Source organism: Pseudorca crassidens, chromosome 7 (assembly GCF_039906515.1).
Source record: "Pseudorca crassidens isolate mPseCra1 chromosome 7, mPseCra1.hap1, whole genome shotgun sequence".
NCBI classification, from domain to species: Eukaryota; Metazoa; Chordata; class Mammalia; order Artiodactyla; family Delphinidae; genus Pseudorca; species Pseudorca crassidens.
The window spans coordinates 51,034,990-51,052,762 of record NC_090302.1 but is presented as its reverse complement, the minus strand read 5'-3'; the positions used below and the strand labels follow the sequence as shown (position 1 = coordinate 51,052,762).

Sequence of the window (17,773 nt, the reverse complement as noted above, 5' to 3'; positions counted from 1 at the left end):
GTGATTTTGGTAAAGTTGCAGGGTGCAAAATTAATGCACAGAAATCTCTTGCATTCCTATACACTAACAATGAAAGATCAGAAAGAGAAATTAAGGAAACAATCCCATTCACCATTGCAACAAAAAGAATAAAATACCTAGGAATAAATCTACCTAAGGAGGTAAAAGACCTGTACACAGAAAACTATAAGACACTGATGAAAGAAATTATAGATGACACAAACAGATGGAGAGATATACCATGTTCTTGGATTGGAAGAATCAGTATTGTGAAAATGACTATACTACCCAAAGCAATCTAAAGATTTGATGCAATCCCTATCAACTTACCAATGGCATTTTTTTACAGAACTAGAACAAAAAAAATCTTAAAATTTGTGTGGAGACACAAAAGACCCCAAATAGCCAAAGCAGTCTTGAGGGAAAAAAAATGGAGCTGGAGGAATCAGACTCCCTGACTTCAGACTATACTACAAAGCTACAGTAATCAAGACAATATGGTACTGACACAAAAACAGAAATATAGATCAATGGAACAGTATAGAAAGCCCAGAGATAAATCCATGCACCTATGGTCAACTAATCTATGACAAAGGAGGCAAGGATACACAATGGAGAAAAGTCAGTCTCTTCAATAAGTGGTACTGGGAAAACTGGACAGCTACATGTAAAAGAATGAAATTAGAACACTCCCTAACACCATACACAAAAGTAAACTCAAAATTGATTAAAGACCTAGATGTAAGACCAGACATAGAATACTTAGAGGAAAACATAGGAAGAACACTCTTTGACACAAATCATAGCAAGATCTTTTTTGACCCACCTCCTAGAGTAATGGAAATAAAAACAAAAATAAACAAATGGGACCTAATGAAACTTAAAAGCTTTTGCATAGCAAAGGAAACTATAAACAAGATGAAAGACAGCCCTCAGAATGGGAGAAAATATTTGCAAACTAATCCACGGACAAAGGATTAATCTCCAAAATATATAAACAGCTCATGCAGCTCAGTGTTAAAAAAACAGACAACCCAATCAAAAAATGGGCAGAAGACCTAAATAGACATCTCTCCAAAGAAGACATACAGATGGCTGAGAAGCACATGAAAAGCTGCTCAACATCACTAATTATTAGAGAAGAGCAAATCAAAATTACAATGAGGTATCACCTCACACCGGTTAGAATGGGCATCATCAGAAAATCTGCAAACAACAAATGCTGGAGAAGGTGTGGGGAAAAGGGAACCCTCTTGTACTGTTGGTGGGAATGTAAATATGGGGAACAGTATGGAGATTCCTCAAAAAACTGCAAATAGAATTACAATATGACCCAGCAATCCCACTACTGGGCATATACCCTGAGAAAACCATAATTCAAAAAGACACATGCACCCCAATGTTCATTGCAGCACTGTTTACAATAGCCAGGTAATGGAAGCAGCCTAAATGTCCACAAGAGATGAATGGTTAAAGAAGATGTGGTACATATATACAATGGAATATTACTCAGCCATAAAAAGGAACGAAATTGGGTCATTTGTAGAGATGTGGATGGACCTGGAGACTGTCATACAGAATGAAGTAAGTCAGAAAGAGAAAAACAGATATCGTTTATTAACACATATATGTGGAACCTAGAAAAATTGTACAGATGAACCGGTTTGCAATGCAGAAATAGAGACAGAGATGTAGAGAACAAACATATGGACACCAAGGGGGGAAAGTGGGGGGCAGGTGGTGGTGTGATGAATTGGGAGATTGGGATTGACATATATACACTAATTTGTATAAAATAGATAACTCATAAAACTAATTTAAAAGGAAAAAAAATAAAATTAAAATGTCCCTAAATAACTTACCAGGAGTTTGGTTAGAATAAAGAAATGTCACCTGAATGGCGACTGTCTCTTAGTTCAGGTCACTGATGAGTGCTTCATAGAGCTGGTCTCGTTGAACCCTCACGTGTTGTATGGGGAAGGTGCTCTAGAGGGATTCATGGCTGGGATATCAAAGCAGGGGCTTTGGCAGCTACATTCTGTATGTGTAATAAGTTTGAATTATTTTTGTTATAAAATACTTCAACCATACAGGAAAATATGCAGAAGTATTTTTCTATAATTATTTAAAGTGTTCTTAAAGCATGGTCATAGAGCTTAGTATCCAAACTGGGATACTCTTGAGAAAGAAGGGCCTTCTGTTGATAATTATGCTGGGTTAACAAATGTAAATTCAACAGGCTCAGGCTAACTGGGTCGTATGGGCACCTGGAAATCAAGCATTATTGTAACTGTTGAAGTCTCCCCTTGTGCCTCTTCCGGGCCCATGTTCTCCCCCATCCCCCAAGGCAGCCATGATCTTGATATAGATGTGCACACTGTTGATGACTTATGTCCATACTACATATGAGTGCATCATAAACTGTACAAAGTATTCCTTTGTGTGTTTCCAAATGTTACATAAATGGTATCTTATGTTGTCACTTTTTACTTCTTTTCCTGACAAATTAAAGGAACTAGGGCCAAGGAATAATTATGTATTTGCTTTTGATTGGCGGCAACAGAAACTAATTCTGGCTAGCTTAAACCAGGGAGGGATTTCATAAAGATTATTGGGGCATCTTAAGTACCCCATGACTGGGAAAGAGGAGTTCAGGACAGCTCCTGGGATTTGAGCAACAGGTAGGTACAGATTCAACCCCTCCCACACCTGTCATCAATATCAATATCAATATGGCCACAGTGGCCCCCAGTCTTTGTATGTCTGGGTTCCAATATTCGAATTCCAGAGACAGTAAGAGAATCCAGTTGGGCCAGGTGTCCTCCCTAGGTAAGCTGCCAGTATATGGTCAAGAATGCAGGGTAATGCAGAAAGGACATAACCACCGAGAACCTGTCCCATGGTATTGGGGCTGTTTCCAGAGGAGGGGAAACTGTGAGTAGGGCATCTAAAGAAGTGACAACGATAGTGAGCAGAGAAAATTTGGTGATGAGAGGGAAATCTCTGTGTTTATGGTTTCTTGTGAAGAGGAATATAGAGAAAAACACTTGTCCATTTGGGAATTCCCTTTTGGCATTTCTGAGGGAAATTTATATGGACTACCAAATTCTAGATTCTGAGAACTATCAGTTGAGAAATCCAGAAAAGTGGAAGAAGTGTTATAATTCTCCTGTGAGAATTAAAGCTTAATAGTCCGTATAGAGACCTTACTGGTTTGAAGAAATTCACTGACTTCAAGTTGAAAGCAAGAGCAGGAAATATTGATGCACAGAGACAAAGGTCCAGGTCAGCATTTCTGGGAACCGGGACATGAGCAGTGGAAGAGAAGCATCAGGGAGACTCTCTTGTGTCTGTTGCTCTAAGTGTCTTCATTGCTCTGTCCACTGCTGACAGTGAATAATTCTTGCAGATAAATATTAGTAAGTTTATAGGGCTTAGGATACTTCTTACAAATCATATTAGTGGTGTTCTAAGAAATACCAGGTTTTGGAAGCAAAATATGTCCTTAAATCGTCTATTCTGACAATTACTTCTCTGTAGTCCTCTTCACCTTGCCAGGAGATCCAAATATTGCATTATTTGAATTCTATTAGAACAATTGATGCTTTGTGGGGTTAAAAATTTCATTTAAAGAATGAGAATCTTTAAATATTTGTGGAATTATCTTCCAATTTAAAAATTATTTTTATTTAGCATTTATTTTGTGTTAACGTTCATTTCTTTTTAATGTTTTCTATGATCCTGTGTCTATCAGGTAGAGATCATTTTTACAGGTTATTGAATTCAATAATCTTGTCACAATTTGTTGGTTAATCATAATAATAAACCATACATTTGGTATTATATCTTGTTAAACAAAAGACCATGAAAACTTTTCATGTAATCCTATCACAGAAAAACGATTCTCTACTTATTATTTTTATTTAGTTATTTATTTACTTTTTGCGGTGCGCGGGCCTCTCACTGTTGTGGCCTCTCCCATTGCGGAGCACAGGCTCCGGACGCACAGGCTCAGCGGCCATGGCTCACGGGCCTAGCCGCTCCGCGGCATGTGGGATTCTCCTGGACCGGGGCACGAACCCATGTCCCCTGCATCGGCAGGTGGACTCTCAACCACTGCGCCACCAGGGAAGCCCCTCTCTACTTATTATTATGGTCACTTATTATTTTTCAAAAACATGTAAGTACAAGTGTTATGAAAATTACAGAATACTAACATGAATTCTGGAATTGCTGAGAATTCTCAGAAAGTCCATTTCCTCATTCTTGAATCCCAATGATTAATATCTATCAGAAGTTTGGACACAGTAAAAGGGAATAACACCCTATGTTGGACACCTGGCAGGGTCAATGATAAAACGTTACTGTTGAGCTCTGAGCTGCTGTCATGAACGATGTTCCTGAGTCAGTCACACTTGTTGGGGATCTCAGATGCACAAACAGAACTGTTGTTGGATACAAATCTCCAGGTTGATTTTGGCTCCTACCGAAAGTTGGAAAAAAATCAATTCCATGATAAATGAAAAGTGACTACTTTCTGGCTTCCAAGAAAACACTAGAAACAGGAGGAAGAAAAATGCCAAAACAGTGAAGGTACCCATGGGCATGGCTGTGAAGTTGGGAGCCATAGTTTAGTCTATGAAACTCCAACCACTGGCATCATTTTTGGGTTAAAACAGCATGTCCAGAAAATCCTAGGTTAAAATGCAGTGGTTGTGTGCATTGTTTCTCTATTTGCTTGAGTTACTTTTCAAATGTGTGTGTCCTCTGTAGATGTACTCTGAGGGAATGGGGGAAAGGTTGGAAGAATCTCACAGAGAAAATTGGCCCGGCAGGGTGCAGAGAATGGTTGGGGATAGTAGTTCCTGGTTAAGTGTGTGAGTAAAACCTGAGCTGGACCTGGGCTGGGCTAGAGGGACTTGAGGATGGCATCAAACTGGCTGGGTCTGATAACACAGTATTTCACTACCAGTCATGCAAATTCACCCAGACTTCATGGTTGAAAAAAACCCATTCATAAGGCAGGAATACTGGCTTGTACGGCAAGCCATGTTATTTAGCTTCATGGCATAGATGGATATAAAACAGCGTTTCAAAAAATGACTTTACATAGGAATGTTAAAATATTTATTCAGAGATTGGCCATATGTTGGGGGTCCCTTCCCAAAACCCAAACATAAAAACCACCAAAGGAAAATTCCATATAGACTATGATTGCAAATGACTAATGCAATATAATTTAAGTAAAACATGGAAAATACATTTCCTTTTTTTTTTTTTTTTTTTGCGGTACGCGGGCCTCTCACTGTTGTGGCCTCTCCCATTGCGGAGCACAGGCTCCGGATGCGCAGGCTCAGCGGCCATGGCTCACGGGCCTAGCCGCTGCGCGGCTTGTGGGATCTTCCCGGACCGGGGCACGAACCCGTGTCCCCTGCATCGGCAGGCGGACTCTCAACCACTGCACCACCAGGGAAGCCCACATTCCCTTTTCAATAAAGATCTAAATTGTGTTCCTTTTTGAAGCCTTTAGAAACAAAATTCAGCTGTTAAAAAGTATTGAGATTCCTTTAGAAAAGTAAACTTTATTTGCCTTTTATAGAATAAAGAACTTTGATAACACTCTAAAGTTTTAAATAACCTGTTACTGTATATCATTGATATTTCTAGATACTGTGGGGGACACACGGAAATCAAATCTTCATTCTTGGCAGATCAGAGGCCTATTATGTTTAGGTAAAACTGAATTAAAATGAAACCTTTTGCTTTCCGAAAAGCACAGTTTTTACAAGTTAGTTGACATCAAGTGCTTTTCAGAGTTGACGCCAGTGCATGCAGCAGTCAGGAGGCCACATCTGCATTGGTTGTGCCCATCACCTTGTGCTGGTCTCAGGAGATTTATAAACAGCATTTCAGTGTTCCTAGGCATCCTGTAATTACCTCCAAAAACAAACTCCAGAGGAACTGGAGTTTCCATGTGTGAGATGGATGGCTCTTTTTGCCCAGTTACGTATGAAGTCTTTAAGGGTCAATAAAAATAATTTTTTTCATCCTTAACACTAGTTCCCTAATTTGCATGTGATCTTATGCTAGATATTGTGCTGGAAGTTAATCAGACATAGTCCATTGATGCCTCAAAGACAATACTATTTGATACAAAGATTAAGAATTATTATGGTAATAATAATTATAGTAATAATTATTATAGTAATGATTATAATAACAATAATAACTATTTTAGTGATAGTAATAATAATAATCATAATAATTACAGCAAGCACTTATTAAGCCCTTATTATGTTCCAGGCCCTGTGCTAAGCAGTTTTCACATATTAGGTCTCTGAATATGATCATCAACCCTAGGAGGTAGATAGCATTATGCCCATTTTACAGATGCAGAAAGTGAGCTTTAGAGAGGGTAAGCGACTTGTCCAAGGCCGACTGGGTAGTCACTGATGCAGGTTGGCAACAAAGTTTTGAAGCCTAGATGTGAGAACACAGAGACAAGTTCACAACCATTTATAAGATACACATGTGACATGCACATTTCCATCACTTGAACACTCACTTTAGTGGCCTTACACTGAAGGAAGTAGAGAAACAAAGTTCTGTTGGAATTACTATATGTTATTTCATTTGTTGGGGAACAGAAGGCTTAGTGGAAGGTGGCGTTTTAGGAGAAATATATAACTGACTTTCCATACCACCAGAAGGTTTGGGCAGATTAAAAAGGGAACTAGCGCTTCCTTAGAGGACTGCCCCGTGACATTTTCCACCTGCTTTTCTGCCTCTTGTCCTGTACTTTTGGCATTTCTTCTGCTCTTAAGAGTCAGTGAGTCAACAGTGTGTTTTTAGCATGCCCTGTGTGCACAGAAGTGGACTCAGACTCAGCAGGAATATAAAACTACCATGGGCCAGACCTGTGCCAGCCTTTTCTGCCAGCCAGGGGATCGGGGGCAGGGCAGTGTGGAAGAACAGAGTATAGAGAATAAAATTATATGTAAATGTATATGTGTGTGTGTGTGTGTGTGTGTGCGCGCGCGCACGCGCGTGCGTGTGTGTATAAAATTCATTTTAAGTCTCATAATCACTCAAGGGTATTTTTTTTAACTGGGCAATTTTACCAGTGCCCCCGCTTGTACGTTCTGATAAGTTCCTAAATGGAAGCCTGATAGAAGTTAATCTTTTAATGCCTCATAAGTAAAAAAGCAAATCATAGAATGATATGGCTCGAAGGGATCCCAGAGATCTAAAGTGTTTCATGGAATATTAATGTCCTTGATCTCTTCATAGGTGTTTTGGAAATGGGCCCCATGGTCAAATAAAATTTGGGAATGCTGGGTTAAAGTTAAATAAGTATTTTTCCTGCGGAACTTCACGGCGTGTTTCATATGCTAATATGCTTTGTGAATCTCCCAGAGGGTGGATGAAGTCTGAAGTGTTTCAAGATATATTTTACCCCACATTCTCTTTTTGAGAAATGCTGGTCTAGGTGAGCCAGCTAGTGTAGTCTCTACACGATGATAGCAGCTGACACCTTTTTAAGAGCAAGGAAATCCCAAGGGGAAGGAAGGATATATCGGTTGCCCCTGTTTCATGCCAAGAATTCTCAGTGAGAGGCCTTTCCCTGGAGGCTCAGAGAAGCCTGGAAGGCATCTGTAGGCGAACAGGGCCCACTTCATTGTGACCCACGCTATAGAGAAGCTCTGAACTCAGCACAGAAGGATGACCAGCCCCTTAGAATCAGGAAAATGTATTTATCCCTGACCTAGCCCACTGAGGACACATGAAGTGGGGAGGGGACTGTCCTAGCTGTAGCTCCAAAGCTAGTCTGAGTCCCTTTCCCTAAGCAAACTAGTTGTGTGAGTTTAGGTTGGGAAAAGCACTGGTTCAAGAAGACATTAAACTGATGCCCTTTCAGAGGTGTCAGTGTGAAAATGCATATCATGAAACTCCAAAAATGGGATACAGCATGCAGGATTTTAAAAAGTTACTTGACTATGAAACGCTTATGCAGCATTTGGGAGGCACTTGTGTTACAAGGAAAACCCTTTGGGAAACACTGATCTAATCCGACCTTCTCATTTTACCAGTGAGCAACTCTGGGCAGGCATTTCTTACCTGTGGAGCCCTCTCAGGTTCCTTTTCTCCATCACTGTGACACATTTGTTGGAATTAACTTGATCAAAATTGGGGGCAGCTTTGAAGAGATTTCTTTAGTTCATAAGCCCTTTTTGTATGTTTCAAGGGCAAATTACTCTGTATACCTTGAGTTTCCGTTGTCAAAAGCCACAGATTAATTCAACCAAACTTTATATAATATTACCTTTGCCCAAAGATGTTTACGTACAGTGGTGGTCTACAAAGATATAAAATGTAGTTCTTAGTATATAAGACATTGATAATAATGACAAATACTATATATAGATGGCAATAATATGAATATCTAACATTTATTGAATGCCCTTCTGTTTGTCGGGCACTGTACTAATATATTTTCATCCTCCCAACAATTTGTGAGGTCGGGATTATATTAATCCCCATTTCACAATGATGATACTGAGGTGAGGAGAGGGTAAGGAACTATTCCAAGGCCACGTACAGCTGGAGGAGAGAAGACATACAGAAAGGTGCAGCAGCACAGGAAACATTCCTTATGGGTGGTGCAAAGTGCTGTGTGAATTCAGAGAACAGAAAAATAATATTCAAAAGACTTTATCAGTGAAAGTGTCAATTATGTGGTGGGCAGTTACGGTTTGTTTGCCCATCTCTCCTGCCTTTGGGGACCAGCACCCCCTGACTTTGGAGGAACTTTGTCCCTTTCACTGTGGGGTTCCTGCTTTGTGGTTGGTTGCGTTGCCTCAAACTGGACCAGAGTCTTTGGGAATTTGGGGATTAGAACCAAGGGAAGAGACTTTCCTTTTGGCTGGTAAAGCTGTAAAATCTTATCTGAGATGTGCCTGACTTGTCCTCAGCCCTGGGGAAGGAGCTGGGCTGTGGTAGGAGAGAATGATGGTGATGTCAAGAGAGAGGCAGGTCCTAGAAGTGCAGAGATGGAGTCCTGGAGACCTTCTGGTTATGTCTGAGGCTTGGAGGCTGCATCCTTTTCTTCTTGTCTGGGACAGAGGACTTACCACCCTCTCCTGGGAATGATACTGTCCTTCCTTGCAAAATGAAATGTTATTAGAAAGTGGTTAAAAAAAATGCCCCATCATAGAGATGTGCACAGGTCCTTAGAAGTGTTGACATTCTATTTGGTGCTAAGACAAGGCTCCCTCAACCATAAAGTCAGGAACTTTACAGGGGAATGGAGAGAGTAGAGGCAAAACAACAACAGCAACACACACACACACAACCTTCACTGTTGAAGAGAAGAGCTAGAGTCTCAATAGGATTCAGTTGATGACTTCACACTTTAATGATATTAATAAAAAGGGGAGGGGCCACATAAGAATTTGTACTGAATGTAGGTGCCATCTTGGCCACTTCCTTCAACCTCACAGAAAGCCTCCTTTTTCTCATCTGTAAAATGGGAATGATATGAATGCCATTACTACTTCTTTTAGTTGTTTTGAGCCTCCAAAGAGAAAACAGATGCAAGGCCTTTTGTCAGCTGCAAAACAACATATAAGTGTGAGCTGTTATTCACAGTCATCTTACTGTGATCAAACACTTTATAATCCTGCAGCAAATCCAGCTTAGTCCCAGGAAGTGGACAATATTTGGAGGAGGAGAAGCAGCAGGAGATTTCAGTGACTTTAGTGGGCGCAAAAATGCTTTGAGGGTGAAAGGAGATAGAAGCAAAAATGAGAATTGTTTCTTCCCTTTTGGGGCTTTATCCTTTTTGCCTGTTTATTTTCTATGGGGAATTTCTTGATTTGGGATTTTTGGTGGGCTTTATGGAGAGAAGGCAGCACATCTCTGACCACCCCCCTCTTCCCACCCCACCCCCAGATGCCAGAAAGCTTGTGAAAGGAGCAAGCCCAGTTCCTGGTACCCTGTCCTTGTTTAATTTGGGTTTGTTCATTCATTCCTGGTAGGACCTTACAAAGGGCTTTACCCTCCTCCTAGTGAAAGCGATGAATCCTGGTAAGAGCTCCGCAGTGTGGACACATACAGTGTGGGACAGCCTGTTTCTAAGCAAGAGCTGGGCCAGGGAGGGTGAAAGGGCAAGAAGAATAAGGAAATACGCGTCCACGCATCTGTGTTTCTGCTGTTGTGACCACCACAACAAACAAGCAAAAAAAAAAAAAGTTTTCTTCCTGAGAAGTGTGCTGCCTTCAGAGAGCCTGGGGAAAAGTGTGGATGGCTGGGTGGATCCTGCTGGATTGAAGGGCCTGACAGTATGTGATTCCCTGCAACAAATGGTAGTGGTGGGGTGTGTGTACACACGCAGACACACTCGCAGCGCCCAGCCTCCAATTTCAGCGCTGGCAGAAGATAACAATTCTCAGCTCGCTCTTCCAGGGTTATTTTTGGCTGGGGCTGTTCTCTGATGGCAAAAGGTTTCAGCCCCCTCCCAACTCCACCCCTGTCCTTGTTCAAAAGAGAAACTGGTGCTTGTAAACCGCTTACTCCCTGGGAGGCCGGGAGGCAGGGCTGCGGGTTGGAGGGGAGAGGGGCCGCGGGTACGGGGAGAGGACCCCCAATCCTGGACAAGTTCTCACCACCCCTTCCCCGGCTGTTTTCTAGCGGAGGGTGTGCCGGGGGAGACGCGATCACCGGGGAAGGCTCGGGCTAGGCGCGCGAGGAGGCGTCCCCGGGATCGGGGTAGTTGGCACTGGGAAGGGGCTTTTGGGACACCTCGAAAGTGAGTCCAGCTGGGAGAAGAAGCTGCGGGCACGTCGGGCGCTCCGGCCGGAGAGGAAGTTGGGCGGGTGCGAACTTTTCTTGGAAGGTAGAGGCCAAACTCTGCGGGGGCAGCTAGGGGCCGCGCGCAGAGGGAGGAGCGGTCGGCGCGGCAGGAGGGCGCGGGGCGCGGGCCGGCCGCAGAGGGGGCCGCGGCGCGAGGCGGAGCCCGGGCGCGCCGCCAAGCTGGTGGGGGCCCCGTCGGGCTGCAGATTCCCTCCGGCTCCCGGAGCCGCGGCAGAACCGGCCAGGAGGCGCCATGGAGGGGAGCCCCATCCCGGTGCTGACGGTGCCGACGGCGCCCTACGAGGACCAGCGGCCGGCCGGCGGCGGGGGGCTGCGACGGCCCACCGGGCTCTTCGAGGGTCAGCGCAACTACCTGCCCAACTTCATCCAGAGCGTGCTGTCGTCCATCGACCTGCGCGACCGCCAGGGCTGCACCATGGTGGTGGGCAGCGACGGCAGGTACTTCAGCAGGACGGCCACGGAGATCGTGGTGCAGATGGCCGCGGCCAACGGGGTGAGTGACATGCCGCCCCTCGCGTCCTCAGTCCCCCTCCTCACCCTGCCTTCTCCGCCGGCCTGCCCCAGGCCCAGCCTAGACCCCCACCCTGTTCCCGGGCTCGGCCGCTCCCCCAGGTCCCCTCCGTCCGCGTCCCGCCACCGCAGCTCCCCGCAGCCTCCCCGGCGCACCCGGGACGCCCGGGCTGTGTCGCGCCCGCCGCTCCGAAAGGCCTTAAGGGTTGCTCGCCCTTCTTTGAGCCCAGCCGGGCATCCCGACCGACCAGCCACATCGCCCTGAACTCTCTCTCTCTGGACTCTGACCATGTCCTGCACCTGCTCGCTGTTCTCGACTTTCTCTTCCCCAACCCTTTAAAAATATTTGCTCTGACTGTTTTCACTACCCTCCCGCTACCAATATATTGATAGTTGTCCCCCTCCCCACCCCACTTCTGTATCCTATTTGCAGTCTTCTTCTACTCCACATCTTGGCTCTGCCAAATTTAACCGTAGTGTTGGCTCCGAAGACACACACACACACACACACACACACACACACACACCAGTGTTGGTTACTGACATATTTAGCAAGCGTGGACCCTGAAGGTTTTTAATATCATTGGTTCATGGAGTTATAGTTCATAATTGATTTGATTAGGGAAAGGATGGGACGGGAATCAATGTGAACCTATACAGACTGGGCTCTCGGTTCCGGGGAGGCAAATCTCTAAATGGTCAGAAATGAGATTTGCAATGCTTTTCTTGAAGCAATTCCCAACTTCTCTCCAAGATGCCCTTTGGCAGTTTACAACATTTCATGCCTCTTCTCCCCTGCAGTTTTCATCCTCCTTTCCTCTCCCTTCTCGCACCGCTTAAGTAGTCTTCTTTTGCAATCTGAATTCTCAGACCTTGAGTTTTTCTCTTTCTCCTTCCTTTCTCCCTATCCTACAACTAGACGCATCTTTTGACATATCCCCATACCCTGATTTCCTCCTTTCCAAAGCCAGCAGCGTCTCAAGAGGGATACTGACTTCAAGGGTCCCTGAATTCTCTGTGGGAAACATTGTCTAAAAGAGGAACTTAAGCCTTGTTAATGCAGTCAGATCCACACACATAGAACTTCCCTTTAAGTGAAACCTGTGCAGATGTATAAGTGAGTGTGAACATTTAAAAAAGAGAAACTAAACAATGATCTGGCTTTTGAATTCCCTCCTTCCCTCCTTTCCAACCCTATCCTTTTTAATTTTCTCATTTCTTGCTTAGAAAGACAACTTTGAGGTTGTCCATGCTTCACATTTGTCTACTCTAACTCCCCCTTTTCAGTGTTTCTGGAATAGGGAAAGAGGATTTTTTTTTTTTACTAACCAAAAAGCAGTTGGGTGAAACAGGGCCTGGCTGGGGTGAGGGTGAGCTGGGTGGTGGGACTGTGATCTCCAGCCCCAGCAGATGATGCTGCTGGAGATTATAAGACTTGTATTTCTCTCTGGCTCCTCACTTGGGATTGATGAAAGTTGGCCTGAATCAGGGATTTGGAGAGAGGTTAACAAATGGTCTTTTACTCTTGTCTGACAAAGCCGTTCCCATGGAATGATGGAGAATAATGAGCCTTGGGAGAGCTGTGGCAGCTTTCATACTCCTTCCTGGGCCAGGTTTTCCAAGGAGTGAGAAAAACATGGCCTGTCCAATATTTATTGCGGGTCAGGAAAGTTTTGGAGTTACAGTTGTTGATTTGCATGGACGCGTTATTATTATGCTTTATTATTTCTTGGCACACTTTACGCTAAGGACTCTTCAGTCTCTTAACTTCAGTGGGTCTTCTCTGTAAACACATTTTATTGACTTTATGAGTGGAGTTTATTTTAGGAGATAGTTAGCATACGTTAATATATACCTAAAATAGAGTCAAATTTAATCTACCAGTTGTTATGAAGGACAGAATGACAAACTAAAGTCCACACAGAAGCACCGTCTTTTATTTTTATTTATTTATTATTATTATTTTTTTCTGTATGTGGGCCTCTCACTGATGTGGCCTCTCCCGTTGCGGAGCACAGGCTCCGGACGCACAGGCTCAGCGGCCATGGCTCACGGGCCCAGCCGCTCCGCGGCATGTGGGATCTTCCCAGACCAGGGCACGAACCCGTGTCCCCTGCATCAGCAGGCAGACTCTCAACCACTGCACCACCAGGGAAGCCCGCACCGTCTTTTAAATAATCTGAAAGTATTAATTCTAAGATGGACGGGCATGGGGGAAAGGGATGGTTGACTCTTGTAACGATTTCAAACAGCCAGTTTTCACCAGTCTTTTCCTCATTTTGTTCAGCTTCGTGGGAGCTTTTGCTAAAGCAAAGTGAATAATCAGAAGGCTGACTTCAGGCGAGAGGCGGTTTAAAAGGGACCACAGTAAGCAAAATTGGTCTTGCATGATTGCAAATTGATGGGGATGCACTTGCCTCCTGACTTGGCCTGCTGATTATACTCAGGAATGGGGAACTTCAATTCCAAATGCTTTGGCCTTTTTTTGATTTCCCATTGGATATTCATAGTAAAAAAAAAAAAAAAAGAAAATAGTAGAAGATAGAATTTATTCTCTTTGAACTGACTTGAATATGACCAGGTGGGCTGCATTCTCTCTCTCTGAAAAACCTTGGTTTTGATTGAAAAAGTTAATTTTACAAAGCCGTTTTTCTATAAAAAATGGTTGTTGCTCTTCGCTTATGAAATTGCTGGAGGAAAACAGAAGTTTGGAATTTCTAAAACAATAAACTACACTATTAATATTTTAATATCTCATAAAGTTTGAAATAGATTCCTACACAAATACCTGTACAATTGGAGATTTTAAAAAACTTTCTCATAAAGTTATGAAACTTTCAAGCTTTCAGGAAAGTGTAGAGAATAGATTAACGACATCCATATGCCCTTGTCCTAGATTGTTGACATTTTTCTATGTTTGATTCATCTTTTCGAGGGTCTAAAGTATATTAAAATATATTAAAGAACATGACATTTTACCCTAAGTTTTTCAGTACGGATCTCTAAAAAAGAAGAACATTTTCCTTGATAGTGACAGTATCATTAACATCCCAAACAAAATAAAAAATTATTTCTTTACATTATTTATGACCCAGTCCACATTCAGATTTCTTCAATTTTTCTGAAATGTCTTTTATACCTAATTTGTTCAGGCGTGTTTCTTCTAATCAAGGAACACACATTACATTTGTCTTAAGTCTCTTTTAACCTAGAAAGTACATCCCTTTTTATTTTTATTTTGTTAACGAAATTGACTTGTTGCCGAGACTAGGTCGGTTGGTTTTTCTATAGAATGTCTCCTCCACCTCCTTTCTGGAATTTTCTGATTACTTCTTTATGGTGTCATTTAACTTTTCACTCTATTCCCTGTGTGTGTGTGTGTGTGTGTGTGAGAACTAGAAATCAGTCTAAAGGCTTAATTAGAGTCAGGTTCGGTATTTTTTTATAAGATTATTTCATAGGTGATGGTGTGTATTCAGTTGCATAATACAAGGAAACATAGTCTCTGGTTGTTCCATCATCCGTGATGCTGAGATAATTATAGAGCTATGGTGGTATGGTCCATTATTTTCCCCTTTGGGACTAGCAGTAGGCTGTGGGGTGCACTTTGTACCATGTGAATATTCAGTTCCTTATCAATTTTTACCCAATTGTTTTAGCATCCATTAATGATACTGGCTTGAGTTGATTATTTCATTAGGGGTTTCAAAATGATGATTTTCAAATTCTCTAATTCCATCTACATGTTTTAGTTGGCATTTTTCTATAAACTGGGTATTTTCCTCACTACTAGGCTATTTGATTATTCTGTAATATAGTTCCTTCTGGAAAGACAGAATATGTGTTTATTTCTCTCTCTTTTTTAATTACCAATTTTCAGAGTAAGAATTTGGTGAAATAGCCACCTCCATTGATGACACATGAATTTTGTTTTGTTTTGCTTTCACTTTTTCGAATATCACTATGGACTCCTGGATTTTTATATAATCAATTTGAATAGATTATTGAAGAATGAAAAGAAACTACCTTTTTTTTTAGTAGTTTTTACGGGGCTATGTGAATTTATCTAAAAAACCCCAGAAGTATTTTAATCCCCTTTTGAAGTTACAAACTATGTCATGCTATATAGAGCAACAGACAAACAAACAACAAAAAACTAAGTATATGAAGTAAATAGTGTCATTTAAATGAATTGAGATCAGACTTAGTTTGAAACTAATTGATTTTTTTATCCTATTTCTATTTCCATCTGCTTTAGATCCTCCTCAGGGGTTTAGATCCTCTGTGTATCAGTTTATTCTAATGTCTTAAAGAACTGAAAAGCCAAATGCATCATAATGGCTACAGGAATGCCTTTGCCCTTCTCTGGGTAGATCCATTTGCAGCTCAGGGCATTTGTCTTTCTTCCTCCTCTTTGTAAAAATCTACTTTTTTAGTCCTAAACTACCTTTAATATTGGACAGGTGACAGAACTGTATCTGCCTGAAGATGTTTCTGACTTTTTCTAAAGTCTTCTTTTTCTGAGATGACATTGTATATTGGCACTGTCTAACAGAACTTATTGTGATGATGGGAATGTTCTGTAATCTCTACTGTCCTAGCCAACTAGGACACTTGACTGTTGAATACTTGAAATGCAGCTGATGCTGCTGAAGAACTGAATTTTACATTTTATTTAATTTTAATTAATTAAGATTGAAACTTAGATAGCCACAAGTGCTTAGTAGGTACCATACTGGACAGCACAGTTCTATAATTTAACATTTAAAGTGTGTGTGTGTGTGTGTGTGTGTGTGTGTGTGTGTGTGTTTAATGGAGCCAGACTGTTACAATCAAAAGCAACTATCGGTTAAATAAAGGGAGGTCGACAAATACTACAAATACATAATTGGCAAACCCAGACCAGATTTCTTCATACAATAACCACACTCTCTTTTGACTTTAGCCCAGGAGGCAATGAGGTATGGTAGAAAGAGCACTGTATCAGCAGCTGGAGGGCTTGCCTTATTTTCCTAGCTCTGACATACAAGTTGCAGTGCAAATGCTTTAGCCTCTTGGCATACCAAGAAACCACTTGTTTCCTCATCTATAAATTGGGTATGATAGCATCTCTGAATTATCCTGAGAATCAAATGAAGCACTGCATATGAAAGCATTTTGTAACATCCACAGCACTAAGAAATGCAAGGGAGTATTACTATGGTCAGCTGAATACATCTCAGATAATAATGATTTGACTGCGTGTATGGACTAACCTAGAGCTCTGTAACAAGTTTTAGCCAAGAGAAAATCCATTTGCCAGTTAGCCATGCACTGTACTGGCCATATGATGATCAGCATTAATGATAATAATATTGGCATACAGTGCAGCTTACAGGATTCAAGAGCTCCTCAATGGCTTGTGAAATCTTTTAGAGGTAGAAAATGAAGTGAAATGATATGAGGAATGCTAGATCAGTGAGGGGCTTGGGCTTGCCCTCCGGATAGATGCTGGCACAGGTTGTATTTGATTCCAACAGGTCATAAAGACGTGTCTGTTTCCAAAGAATGAGAATACACTTGCCTTGGCATTTATGAGAACTATCTGGGCAACAAATTTTGGTTTGGTCCCAAAGACAAGGAACATATATTTGGAAGAGAAGCAGAGTGGGATATGGTGGTGGGTGGCCAGTAGTGATGAAAGAAGAAGGAAGCAAGAGAGGGAAACATGTACTGTAACACTAAGGCTTCTTTCCTGGAATGGATCTGGAAATCTGGGCGTGGCTAGCTCCAGGTCCTATCTCTAGAAGGCAAAAGAAGTGGGTGATGATTGCTCTGTATTTTCTATGGGTGTTCACAACAGAATAGGTGAATGGAATGGGCTACTATGGCCCAGATGTTAGGAAGGGCTGGTTTGTAATATATTAGAAAACCCTAAAGAGCCTCCCATAACTTTATCTTGCTTCCCTTCCCAAATCCTCATCCCTGAATTGTGGAGATGGAAAATCTATTATCTGAGCAAATAGCAAATTTTAGGGAGCCCTTGGTTCCACCCTTCTCCTTGTTTGGGTCTGTTCATTCTTGACTCTTTTAGCCTCAAGTCCTCATTCACTTTTTTATGAGGAAGTAAAAGGAGTGGGAGAGGTTTTGAGAACAGCTGGGCCCTCCCAGTTGCTGGGGTGTGTTATTTTAAGCTTTGTTTAATGTGTCCAGAGACCCAGATGGCATTTTTAACTAAGCTGCTTTATTAAATCTTGTGATAAAATATAATGATGTTTATTGAAAAGACAGATACCCATCAGCAACATTATGTCTGAAACCTGCCCTAAGAATTTTTTATAAAACATCTGTTCCCTTTGTGAACTCTGGAAGTTTGCTAGTTTCTGTACAGCCTTGAGGAATAGAAGTTGGA

The 17,773-nt window shown here is 42.1% G+C and overlaps 1 protein-coding gene across 1 annotated transcript in view; it reads left to right on the top strand.

Annotated features, from left to right (window-relative positions):
* Positions 1-10,556: 10,556 nt before the first annotated feature.
* Positions 10,557-17,773, top strand: part of PGM5 (phosphoglucomutase 5) — a 190,735-nt gene continuing 183,518 nt past the window's right edge. Inside the window, exon 1 of the mRNA XM_067744220.1 lies at positions 10,557-11,365. Coding sequence (XP_067600321.1) covers positions 11,105-11,365 — 261 coding nt within the window. The 5' untranslated portion in view covers positions 10,557-11,104. The remainder of the gene's footprint in view (positions 11,366-17,773) is intronic.